Source organism: Cardiocondyla obscurior, linkage group LG08 (assembly GCF_019399895.1).
Source record: "Cardiocondyla obscurior isolate alpha-2009 linkage group LG08, Cobs3.1, whole genome shotgun sequence".
NCBI classification, from domain to species: Eukaryota; Metazoa; Arthropoda; class Insecta; order Hymenoptera; family Formicidae; genus Cardiocondyla; species Cardiocondyla obscurior.
This window is the reverse complement of record NC_091871.1, coordinates 7,365,700-7,379,064: the sequence shown is the minus strand read 5'-3', so window position 1 is coordinate 7,379,064 and position 13,365 is coordinate 7,365,700. Positions and strand designations below refer to the sequence as shown.

Below are 13,365 nucleotides of genomic sequence, written 5' to 3'. Positions count from 1 at the left end.
ACGTATATATCGTGCGGTGGTCATTCGCGGATTCGGCGCGAGCAATCAGGATCCGAGAGCGGAATCGCGACGAGAAAAGAGAGAAAGAGAGAGAGAGAACGAAAAAAAAAAAGAGGGTGCATGTGTGCGTGTGTGTGTGCGTGTATGTGAGAGTGAGTGCGAGTGCGCGCTAAGCACGGAAAATTCGACTCGATCTAACGAGGAAAAGGAAACAGTGGCCACCGACTATTGTTGCTGCTGACCAATCCGGCGATTGGTTTAACTGTCCGTGTTCTCCCCCCCTTCTTCCCCCCCTGAGCCGCAAGAGCGCCGCGGAAAGGCACGCGACTAGTAAGCGTGCAGCGCGAGATTTCGCGGACCCGGAAAGTGTAGAAAAGGGAACCTCTTCCGGAACTCTTCCCTTCCCCCCGCCCCTCCGCCCCCGTCATCTCGCGCTCGGTCTTAGGGCACTCTCTCGCATTGTCCATCGTGCGCGAACGTGTGTACGCGCGTGTGCATGTGTGCCCCTCGGATTGTGCGACCACAGTGGTGATGTGATTTCGTCTCGCGCGCGCTGTTCCCGTTTCGTTCCGTCGGCGAGCGAGTTACTCTGAGCGCCGCAAAGTGAGAAACAAGTGCTACCCCGGCCGCACGGAGGTTCGAGAGGTCGACCCCCCAAAGTTCGGGGAATGTTGAGATAGCCCGGCCCTCCCCCCCTTCTTTTCTGCCCGCCGCTTCGTTCATTCACGGCTGGGAGTGGATTACCATGCTGGACACAGCCACAAGTCGCAGGTAAGAAGCAGAGATCGCGAAAAGAAATCCCTCCCCCTCCCCCGTTCCTACCGCCCCCGCGCCTCCCTCGTCTCTTTCGTTCGGGCCGCGAGGCGACGGCGAGCCGCCAGCTGTGCGTTGTTCAAACGCGAGGAGACGTTCTTCCTCGCGTCTAGGTACGCGCGCGTGCGTGAGAGAGAAAGAGATCGTTTGCCGATACGCGAGCGAACGTCGTCCCGGCTGTGCGCGAACGAATCTCCGCTCGTGCCGCCCGGTGAATTTTCTCACGCCAGGCGGCCGCTCGGAGACGAACGAACCGCGCAGAGCCGTTCCTATTTCAATATCGGAAACGCGCGGCTTATCTTATCGCGCGAGGGGCCTTTTTTTTTTTTTTTTTTAAGTAGAACCACCGGGAAAACAAAACGCCGAAACGTATGTGCGGCCCGCCGCCGCTTGTTCGACCACCGAAACGCAGCATCCGCGTCTGGCACCTTGCTCGATATTAAGACACGAGTATCGCAACGCTGCTGCGTGGGTGGGTCATAATATTCGCATTTAGAGAGGCGGCTAGTGCACACGCTTTGAGAGCTACATTTGTTTATTTATTCTAACGCCTGCACGTGCTTCCGTAACGTCACGATAATATCGCGAAGAGCAGCGCGATAAATCTCAAGCCGAGGGCCTGGCAGTGCTCGCGTTAACAAGTCGCTTTTGCGCGCTCGGAAAAAGTCACTTTGCGAAATTTTTCTGTCCCTTTCGGTATTTTCTTCGACGTTACGCGAGGCGCGTAACATCGTATCTCTAAGCTAATCGCAAGCGAGAAAGAACGCGACGGATCGCACGTGTCAACAAGCAGGCTACCGCGTGACATTGATGCTGGCAAAAAACGCGTCTGAAAAAAAAAAAAAAAAAAAAAAAAAACAAGCCTTCACATGAGAGAATAAAGATAGACGTATACTTGCGTGCCAATTATTCACGTGTCGATGAAAAAAAAAAAAAACACGGAGAAATATCATTTTGTATATAGTCGCGTTTCAATGACGTGCAATTTGCAGCGAGGAGATCGGAATGCTTCGTTTTTCGCTATTTCAATTTTAATTAATTAGAGTTATTTTTGTTCCGATACGTCGGAATAAATATACACGTGTTACGATATTAACGTAATTTATATATTCGCGTGTATAAGTTATATTTATAATTCGCGGATTCCCGGTTTCTATTCGTCACTTAAAAATAAATTAAAATTAAAATAAAATTAAATTAAGTAAAAGAGAGGGATTATCTTATTGTGTCATTTTGACATTTAAAAAGTGTTCCAGGACTTCTTTTTCACTTCCACGTTTCGTATTCTCGTCGCATACTTGATCGAAAATTCTTGGTTTTTATCCGCGTCGGGCGAACATTTTTATTTGCCTACTTTATTTAATCTTTTTTTCCTTCTTTATTCGTATCTCCGACAAGTGCATCGCGTTGATCCAACGAATAAAGTCGAGAGAGTTTTGAGAAGGGAGGGAAAACGGGCGGGCGTACGATACACCAGGCACATTCACGTTTCGCCGAAAGTCTGCTTTAAACGCCGCCTAATAATGCGCAATATTTACATATTGAAGCTCGACGATAAGATAATCGGTCGCCTTACGCGCTGCGTGCGCGCCGAATAAAAATTGGCAAGTCATATTTATAATTATAAACAAGAGTCCTGTTTTAATCAAGCCGATGATTCTCAGGCCGGTATTCGATAATTCACGGTCCGCTCTCAATCGTTAAAAATCCGTCTTGAATATTACGGCTTTGTGATCCGCGACAATTAATTTTTTTTTGTAACAACTGATTGACTTAAAAATTTTTTAAATACTTGAATATTTTCTAACTGGTCAATGCTTTAAAAAAAGATAATAATAATGTATCGCACGTGTAATACCAGCTTTCCCGCAAATCTCGATATGCGATTGACGACGTTATGTGCAAATCCATATTTTTGCGCCTCACAAAGTCTAGAGTTATTGTGCACGCGAAGCAGCACATTGGCTTCCTCGCTTACGTTTCAAGGCACCGATTGCCATCGCGTTTCTTTGTTGTCCACCGCGGACGAATTTACGTGGGATCGATATCTCTCTCAATACTACGCACTGCGTTGCTTGTACAATATGTGTATAATATCGGTTGCGTTGAGCCGCTTTCGCGACGCGGACCAGGCTAATCCGGATGGAATAAATCCGGATCGAAATAATCTATGACTAAGATTGGATAAAATTCAACTCCCCCGCCTCGATTGGCCTTTCGAGAAGAAAGAAAGGAGGAAGGGTCGAGTCATTCCGGCGAATTATCGCGCTTGAAAACAAACTCATTAATACGCGCCATGCGATAAATCTCTCGCGTATTGTCTTCGTCGTTGTACATACGAGGTTTGTTCTTTCCAGGCCGCACTGCTGAACTGGTGCGCTCTAGGGCAACAAGTTAGAGTGAAACAAACACTTTCTTTCGCTCTAACTTCCTGCATCAGTTTGGCGGCGCAGCTGGAAAGAATAAATCTATTGCGAATCGCGCGAGTCTTTTAACGTCTTCCCGTCTACAATCGCGGTTCACGCTATTTTCGCGACGTACCTCGGGATTTTAGCCGCTTTACTTATCGCTGGTCGTCGCGTAGTTTAAAATACACCCTCCCTATATTTACGCTAACGCGTCCCCGGCCTTTGTTCAGTCAGCCGCTAGATTACCGAATCTTCTCGCGCGTCAAACTGTCTGGCTAACGAATCGCTCCCACGCGGATCTATTCCGATTCCCGGATTCTCTCCTGAAAATAATTCCGCTCGCGACTCCTCGGACGAAAGATGAAAATTCCGGCTTATCGATAAAACGAGCGCGAGCTGGGGAAATCAATTTCGCGCTCGCAATGTGGATCAAAGGTTGCCACGATAATCATTCTCCGGCCAAGCTATGGCATCCGCCAGACAATAGTTTTCTGTTGTTACTGTTAAAAAAGAATCGTTCTCCAGCGGAATGGACGTACGAGAACGATGATAGGTTGGTTCGTTTTACCAGACCTACCGCTTTAATCGCTGTCTCTATTTTTTTTTTTTTTTTTTTTTTTTTTCTTTCTTTTTTCGTGGCAAATATATGTCTCGTATTCGCGCACGTTTTATTTGCGCTCGTCGCGATGACGTTCTTCTCTCGTCAGCGATTTTGAGTAGCGCGAAATGTGACAGCGTGGAAAACAGCATCAATGAAACGGCGAGACACGTGCTTTTCAGAAGCGTGAAATTTAATCGTGATATAAGTACAGATTTCTTTTAAATAATGCGCAAATCTATACTCGACATTGTCTTTAAATTAATTTCAACAATTAATTTGCGATCGGGGCAGCGCTGCTTCCGACACGAATGCAGGAATTACGATTGGAATTCGATTTAATCAATCGAAAAGAAAACGGCCAGCGCCAGGTTTCGCGAGTCTCGCTTTGAGCGGTTAAAATTCACTTAATCTCAGTTTTAACTTCTAGTTCGCCGCGAAGTTAAAGGAATAAAGATGTATTTGTCTATTCCGTATACGCGCGTTACGTACGGTGAATAAATTTTGTCTTCAAAGCTGGCGCCCGCCACTCAACTCACGGGCCGAGCATTCCGACATGTACGCATACATAAAAAAAAAATATAAAAAAGTAGAAAAAGAAAGAGAGAAAGAAATAGGGAGAACGAAAAGACTCACGAATTTTATTTTTTTTTTTTTAATTGTTTACGCGTGAACTCGTGGGTTGAAAACCTTCCGCACGTGCCGCCTGAAAATTGTGCCATTTGAAAATTGATAAACGTTCCGCGTGCTAATAGTAAATTGAGAGCCTCGCGATCCGTACGCTGGTAATATTGCCATCGTATGCGCAACTTATTTGGGTTAAAATGATGATTTACGACGCGAGTAGCCTGTTGAACTGACTGCTAATAAATTGCGAAGCACCGTATGGGATTACGTGATCGCGCGATCGCGACGATACGAAGAGGGACGCGTGATTTTATGCCGGTTGAAATTTTATATTTACCGCGAGGAGCGTATCTGGAGAGTTTAATTTGTACAGACTGGCGTAATTCGACTCTGACCGAGCACACCAGCGGATTCCGTAACTCCGCTGGTGGCTGGGAACAACACAGGTTAATCGGGTAATTTCAACGTTCGAGCTACGCATGTGGCTAATTATGGCCGTTAACCACTTAACTTGATTGACTAATTAGAAAGCACTTTTTTTTCCTTTTTTTTTTTCTCGGCCATGCGTCACGCTCGGTGAGATTGATCGTCAGTCGCACCGTTTTCGACTCCGCGCGACTAATCACATTGTGAACGATCATATTATTGCGCACGTGGATGTTACTTATAATTATTCCTATTTTTCTCAAGTTCATTGACATCGCGTGCATCAACTTCTGTATAAATTTCTACGGTAATTAACATCTTAAGGAAATCAATTTGCTAATTATTTTTCCCACAATGCGAGAGGAGGACGGAGTCGGAAAACGCGTTCCTACGCACTGAATGTAATTAGACTAATAAAATAAAAATTAAAATTAAAAAAAGAAAAAAAAGAGGATGCTGTGCCTCGCGTCAGACGCAATGTTCGGCAAACGCGCGGTCACTTTCGTGTATGCACTCGGTTACGTATTCTCGCTCGGTATTAAAATAAGCACCGGGAACAAAAAACGTTGCGAAAAGAAAAAAAATAAAAGATCGTATGGAGGAAGAAAATTATGAACGAGAAAGAGGAGACGCGATGGCGGCGATGGTAGATGATGCGGTGGCGGAGAAAGAAAAAAAAAGATAAGGAAGACGGAGGAGAAGGAGGAGAAGAAGAAGAAGAAGAAGAGTAGCTAACCGGCTGGCCGCAACAAACTTGAAGTAAACTAAACCTACCGGTCCTACCGCTCGCTACCACTACCAACCCACCGAACTATTGCCTGAAACCAGTCTATATCTGGACTCTGGCTCGATCTTCCTCTCTTCTCCTTTCTCCCTCTTTTATCTAACGCACCGCGCCAGAATAGTGGAAACCCTCGCGTCTTCTGCATTCGAATGACGTGGGTGTCCCTTACGAGGGAAACTAGTCGCGAGAATCTCGTCAGATTTGAGAGCGAGATCTTGTACCGAATGCGCAAAATGTACTTTGTTTTTCAATTTTTTTTTTGTAGTTAAAACAGCTTAAGATTTAACGCAAAAAAAAAAAGAGAAAATGATGATAGAAATACGTGATTGTCGTCTCGATTACATGACGTTTGTATGTCTTACAGGTGGCTTGACGTCCAGGTTGAAATCGCGAAGGGAATAGTTTCGCAGCAGTATGCTCACGACCTAGCATTAAAACTTGGACCATCTTTTTCCTGAGTCCCTGTGCGATGTTGTTTAGGTAAGTCAGTTTCTCGTTTGGAATCGATTAATCAAGGTCTCAAATATAATTAATGCCGTCTGTCGCGTGGAGATTCTTCGGGGAAGCGTTTACGACGAACGAGCGCTGCTCGGCGTCGCAGCGTTTGCGCGATTTAATATCCCCGGGAGGCGAACGACGTCTCGTAGCAGATATTAAAAGTATGTGTTATCGTGTACGCTGGCCGTACTATTTTAACGCGTTATCTACGTCCACGTCCGCCACGAAACCGCAAACACGCTTGCTCGCTTTAGCTCCCGCGCTTCGATTGCAGCGTCTGTTCGCCCGAACGCGTCGCGCAAAGACGCATCTCTTCTCTCGCTCGCTCGATATATCTCGCGGGAAAAAAAAAAGATGCGAGGTATGGATCGCGATTTATACGCAATCACCTCGCGCCGTGTACTCGTAAATTTCACGACGAACAATTTTTCTCAGTGACAAAATTCCTTAGAGCAGGTCACGTTTTTCAACGAAAACGGACACGCCCGTGTGTGAAATACGATCGCATTCCGTTTCGGAACTGTTACAGCCGGCGATATTTTCGTATCGCGAATGTATTAAGAAACCGGTGAGATAATCAACTTTAAGGGGGATCCGTCCTGATTCGCGTGGCGGCTAATTATGGCCTGCACCTTAGGTACGTTCGCAATCGTAACTCGAAACGTTGCGCATGAAACATACCGGCGCAAAGGGCAGTCGCGATAAAGTGACATGGTCCACGTGCGCGCATCTCGCGCTACTTATCCGTCTACCGTTCTACAAATGCTCTCCTTGTAACGTAATCCATACCGCCGCGCAGAGAGCGCGACTTGGGTCTACATATCACGAGTGCGAAACACGTCGTTGGAAGCCCGAATGTATTCAAAGTCGCGCACCATCTCGGCCAACCCTTCGCGCGAAATGCGTCAGACGCGAAATCCGAATCGTATCTTTCCGCTCGATTAAATTAACACGCGTTATCTCGATTATCAAACGGCGTTACTTTTTTTCTTTTTCTTTTTTTTGGTCCATCAGAGTTCTTGCCCCGAGATTCGCAAGGTGGCCGATTAACCACGTACCGATATACAGTCGGCATTGACTTAGCGTTTTCAACCGAGCACATTTGAATGTGCTCGCAGTCGGGTAAAAGAGAATTTCAAAGAGAAAGAGAGAGGGGGCATGGATTTATCGCTGTTTATCTAAACGATATGCACCGCGAGATTATTGACCCTGGATTGCGTAAACGCATACCAGGAGCGTGTGCCATGGCTTCTCCATATTTCGACTTTCTACGTAATTCTGTATCCGCGGAAGAAGCCACGGTATTTCAAACATTTATTTTAGAAGATACGGCTGAACAATTGCGACTCGGGGGTTGTCGGAGAAATTCCTTTCTATCATCCACATCGGAGAAATTAATCGACCGATCACACCCGTGATACTCCTTATTGAAATGAAATAATAGTCTCGCGACGAATAATTCGCCGGGAAATAATTTCGGTGCACGACCGCTCGCAACTTCGCGCCCCGTTTAACTTACGCGTAATCTAACCGCTCTTACTTTATCACCCGGAGAAATAATTTAGTCGAAACCGCCAGGCGAGCGTAACGTATAAATAATGTGTATGCCTCAATAAACATGTTATTTTTAACCTTTTATCGGTCTTATATTTGCCTCGCATATCAGTTACGTCTTTTGCGAAAGACCTGTTTAACTTGCCTGTCTTATTAATAGGAAACCTTTTTGCGACTCTGTGGCTTATTCATCTCGAATCCTCACCGATGCAACTAATTCGTCATCGTCGAAAAGATCTCGCGATGATAGCGCAAAGATTTTCGCGGCGATATAGCTCTCCTCCCCCCCGCGGCTCGCGTGTACGAGCGGCAGAGGTAATTAGTGGCTCGATCAAAAGCGCTCGAATACGTCCACCTGGCTGAATAACGAGCGGCGCGATAAGGGCCTCTCGAACGCGCGGGGAAACGCACAAATCTTACGAATTGCAGCGGTGACAAACGCGCGAGAGACGGTAAAGGCGCGCGACCTTCGCCGAACGCGTTTGCTTTACGCCTCGTGCGCCCGAAGACCGCATAATATTCCGCGGCTATTTTTAGAACGTAATACGCGTGCCCCGCACTAGTTGCCGGCATTATCGCGATAAAACGAGTATACGTGAGTCCATCTGCGTGGCTCGTCGATGCGATCGTTTCGAGATACACGATATCTCTCTCCGGGCCGCAAATGTAAAGCATGACGTCGCCGTACAAGCGTTGGCCTCTCGATTACAAGGGATTAATCGCGACGCTTTAATTGCCTATTTCGCAGCACTCGAATCTAAGCGGCCTATGCATTCTCCCGCATGTGAATTCTAAAGTTAGGATTTTTATCAATTTTATTTATTTATTTTAATTTATTAATTGAGCGATAAATATGACTAGGCATTCCTTTTTTTTTTGTTAAAAGTATTATAGAATTACGGTTAAGGCTAAAAGTAACTATAATTACTTCGGTGCAGTTGTATGTGTGTATCTCTTTTTTTTTTTTTTTTTTTTTTTTTTTTACTACGGTAACGTTTAACGGCGAGCGGCCTAAGCTAGTGGTAACCAAGTTAATTAAAAACCTCCTGCGTTGGAAATTAAACGCAAACTACGACCGGATGAACCAAGACAATACCTGCTTCCTCCCCCTGGGCGAATGACACCGCGCGTCGGACGGATGCTTTTATCGTCGTTCTCTCAAGTTACAGACTGCTGCGGCTCGTCTTAGAGATTACGTAAGAGATCGTAACAGGTGCTTCCCTTCCATTCTCTTTCGAGTTTCTTTTTGTCTCGCAACCGTGCACGTGTTTTCTAACCGTACGCGTTATTTTCTAACCGTACGCGTAATTTTCTAACCGTACGCGTATTTCGTGACGGTTATAACCGGGTTCAGAGCAGCGTCGATAGCTTTCTGGCGGCTTTCAGCGGCGACGGATCGCTGAGGCGAGTCGACGCGTTATTCGTACAGATGTTTCCTTATCGGTTATCATTACAGTAAACGTTGGAATTCGTAGATAAGTCTCCTTGTATTTTTCCTCTCGGGATACTGTTCTCGTCGAAATTAGGTCGCGCTGTTTAAATCCCGCTTCAACACGAATTGCTCGCGTAAACGTTTATCTCGGTTAGCGGCAGCGCGGGCTGTTTAGACTGTTTTGCATAAATCGTGAGGTTTTTAAAAATAGACCGACGAAACGGAACATATAATGAAAATGCTAATGCGCGACGTGAATTGCCGGGGTCGCGTTGTAGGCTCACAATTACATATAACGTATACATTAAAAGAGAATGCTTAAAAGAATGTCCATCGCATAATGCATGTAAATCAGTTGGATAGACACATCACGATGTAATATTATAAAGGGTTCGGCTATTATGAGCTGGGCATATAAATGACATGCACGATGATTCAAGCGAATAAGCGTGTTCTCGCGATAAATGCAGTCAAGCGGGAAGACGCATTTTATTGTTACAGTCGCAGTACCAAGCACGGCCAGTTTTCGCACTTACGGTTGTATCGCAGAAAATGTATCGTTCGTTACTCGTCCAGTATACGAATAGACATAGCTACGTATATAACAAACGCGGGCTATTTTTTAAGAGATCCCACCCAATTTCAAATTACTAAATGAAATGTTGCAACTCACCACTCTGCATGAGCATCAGCGGAGTTGAAGATTTCTGCCGGTGACTGTAACATAAAATGTAAAATATTAATGTAGACATGACGATGTATCTGTTAATTAATTTAATAAAAGAAAAGGTAAAGGTTTTTTTTATTAAAGATTTTATTTAATAAATTGATGCTCACCTAAGAGTTGCTCCGCCGATGCAGGATGCCCCCCGGGCCTGCTCCTCCTCTCAGTTTGTGTGACGAGTCATCCTTCCGCGCACTAGAAACTCGCGACCGCGCCCGGATTAATTACTATCGCGAAAATTATTAAGCACTGTCGCGCGTGATTTTTCGACACTCCCGTAAAAAAAAATAATCGTAATAAAAAGCGCCCGGTAACTGCGGCACACCCGAAACGACCGACGAACCGACTGTGGTTCGTAAAATTATTCATATCGGCGTTTCGGCACTTTTCACTGAACGACGCGACGCAGCGGAGTTTCTCTTGCTGTAACAGAAAAGTTTAAAAATTATTTTGTAGATATTAAATTAATTAAATTAAATATTAAAATAATGTTAGCAAAATTTTGAAGCATTTAACTCGAAAGGAAAAATGATACTTACCCCTGGGTTGCTCCGCCGGGGCAGGATACCCTTCCTGGGCCTCCTCCTCCTCTCAGGTAGCACGTGTCGAGTCATCCCTCCGCGCACTGGACACTCGCGAACCGTGATTTTACATCGCGAAAATTATTTACTACTTTCGCGTGTCCTTGCCTGGTACTCGCGTTTAGAACAAAGCCAAAAAATTGCGCCCGAATAGTGCACGGAAGTCCCGAAACGACCGACACGGCACGATCACGTAATCGCTGCATGGGGCGTACTTTACGGAAAGGAGACGTAATCGCCCGTACTCTCCTCACACCGAGAATCACACGTGCTCTCCCCACGCGGAGAATGGGGAGGAAAAGATCCTACGCCGGGCGGATTTCGTTAAACGCGAGCACGTATTAATTTCGGCGCGTGCACGTGGTCGCCGCGTAGTGCGTACTTTACGGAAAGGAGACGTAATCGCCCGTACTCTCCTCACACCGAGAATCACACGTGCTCTCCCCACGTCGAGAATGGGGAGGAAAAGATCTTACGCCGGGCGGTTTTCGTTAAACGTATTAATTTCGGCACGAACACGCGGTCGCTACGTAATACGTACGTGCGTCTTACTCTACGGCTAGACAAGGACAAAGCGAGAGTGGGAGTGGTGGGGGAAACTACCTAGCACGCGGCACGTAGGCTCGCGCTCGCTCTCCCCCACGCCCCCCTCATCCTCTTCCCTCGCGGCACGTATTCTCGCGTTCGCCTCTCACCCCCCTCGCCCCTCACCACCTCCCCTCACCCCCCTCGCCGCCCGGGCGATATTTTATCACAAAATAATTTCTTTTCTAATTTTTTCTTTTAATTCTTTCTTATTTTTTCTTTTATTTAATTCTTTTAATTCTTTTAATTTTAATTTTCTAATTTCTAAATCTTTTAAATCTTTTAGGTGAGCAGGAAGGAGGTGCTGCTGACCGGTGGCGGCGGCGGCCATGCGTCCGGGTCCGCCAATTCAGCCGAGCCGCCGCAGACCTCTTCGTCGCCAGCATCCGCACCAGCAGCAGCTTCGTCGAGAGCGCAAGTCCCAGCAGCAGGCGCGTCTGCGATCGCACCTGTTACCGCGGCCACGCAACCATGGTTCACGCGCCCTTCTGATGCTGCTGGTGCTGGCCAGCAACTCCCTAGTCCTGGCTCAAGCTGAACCGCCGGAACCTTCGGCGGCTTCGGCGGCCTCAACGACTCAATGTCAGCAAGTATCTACCACACACAGGAATGTGTGGTCGGCAATCAATGACACGGCTATTCAATCGCGGAACCTGACTATCGGCTACCTCACGGCCATTAAGGGAGGTCTTAAGGACCGCCAGGGTCTCGCTATATCCGGCGCTTTGACCATGGCCCTTGACGAGGTAAGATAATAACAGCAAAATTTTCGCGTGTTTGCATGCTCGCTATAGAGATTTTTTTTTTTTTTTTTATTATTTCCGTCAACTGAAAGTATCAATTCGGTCGACGATACGATCACTAGCAGCAGGAATCGTCGACAATACCCCGAGTTTCTTTTTCGCGAACTCCGCCAGATTGTTCGCCGTTTCCTTTCCCCGTTCTCGTCTCGTAAGAAGTCTCAATAATTTATTCAGCGGACCGTCTTCCCTTCCATTAACTACTCGCGTATCCGCGAGGAACCGTGAGACCGTTTCGGGCGTTCCGGGCACCGTTTGATAAAGAGGAAGTAAAAAGAGAAAGGTACACGCAGCTCTTACTCGTCGCTCCCTTTACCGTCGCCGTCGTTATTGCGAGAGGAAAAGTAACGATTCTTTTTGTTGGCCGAATAAGCGTCGAACGAGTTGCACGAGGTCACGAAGGAGAGGCCGGGCACCTCCATAAGGGTTTAAAAATATGAGACCGGCGTTATTCGCTGGTCCGCCCACGCGTTGCCGGCAGAAACGACGCTCTCTCGCAAACCGTGAGAAGAATTAGCTCGCGGAGTTCGGGAACACGTAACCACCCGTTGCTTTACTCCTCGTCCCGTTCTTCTCTTTCTTTCCCCCTCGCCAGCCTCCTTTCCCGACCGGCGTCCCTTCCTTGTTCCCACCGTTCTTTTTATTCCTTAAACCTGCCTGCAGTCTTGCAACTTGCGACCACATGCATAGGATCGAAAGGTTTCTGGAATGGGAAAGGGAAATTGGATATTAAGGGGGGAAGTAAAAAAAATTAAGGAGAGACGAAAAACCCGGACGAATATCCGACACGCACGTTAATTTTTATCGCAATGCGCAACATCGAGATGTACGTACGTCGAAGCAAAGCGACGCTGCTGTTTAAAGATTAATTGTCGCACGGGGGAATGTAAAGTCAAACGTGTGTCTCTTGCTGAATGTCCGGCTCGCTCACCGTGATCGCCTCGCGAATGCAATACAGACGCAGGTGTAACAGTACCGCTTTATGGTCAGACTTCGCCCGCGGGTACGGATAGCGAAAAATAAACGACAAATAAAAATCGTGGAATTCGCGCTCGCTGCGCGCACTCCCACGAAGTAAGTTAACTCCGGTTCGGTATATTAGTAAATGGAACGAGCGTTAATTGGCAATCTCGCATAATCGACGCGAGAGAGTCTGGACGTAATAAGGCGCGGCGCGAGCTCTCGGCTTTTCAAACGCTGCGAGTCGCATTCATAATTATCGCGTTCATATTTAATATCGGATATTTCATTCGAGAAATTTTTCTGGTGCGTCTGGATTTTTAAAGTTGGTGAAAAAAAAAAAAAAAATTAATGTGTTCTAGATCAACAATGATCCGAACATTTTGCCAAACGTGAAGCTGGTGATGCGGTGGAGCGACACGAGAGGAGAAACCGTCGAAGCTACCAAAGCGATGATCGACATGATTTGCGACGGGGTTGTGGCCTTTTTCGGACCGGAAGGCTCCTGTTACGTCGAAGCCATAGTTTCGGAGTCCCGGAACATACCTATGCTGAGTTACGTAAGTAAAACTTTA

General features: G+C 46.6%; 1 protein-coding gene across 1 annotated transcript in view; it reads left to right on the top strand.

The window, feature by feature from the left end:
- Positions 1-655: 655 nt before the first annotated feature.
- The window catches only part of LOC139104566 (receptor-type guanylate cyclase Gyc76C), a 30,892-nt gene continuing 18,182 nt past the window's right edge, over positions 656-13,365 (top strand). Inside the window, exons 1-4 of the mRNA XM_070660115.1 lie at positions 656-771; positions 6,021-6,136; positions 11,317-11,776; positions 13,153-13,350. Of these exons, the coding sequence (XP_070516216.1) occupies positions 11,360-11,776; positions 13,153-13,350 (615 nt within the window). The 5' untranslated portion in view covers positions 656-771; positions 6,021-6,136; positions 11,317-11,359. The remainder of the gene's footprint in view (positions 772-6,020; positions 6,137-11,316; positions 11,777-13,152; positions 13,351-13,365) is intronic.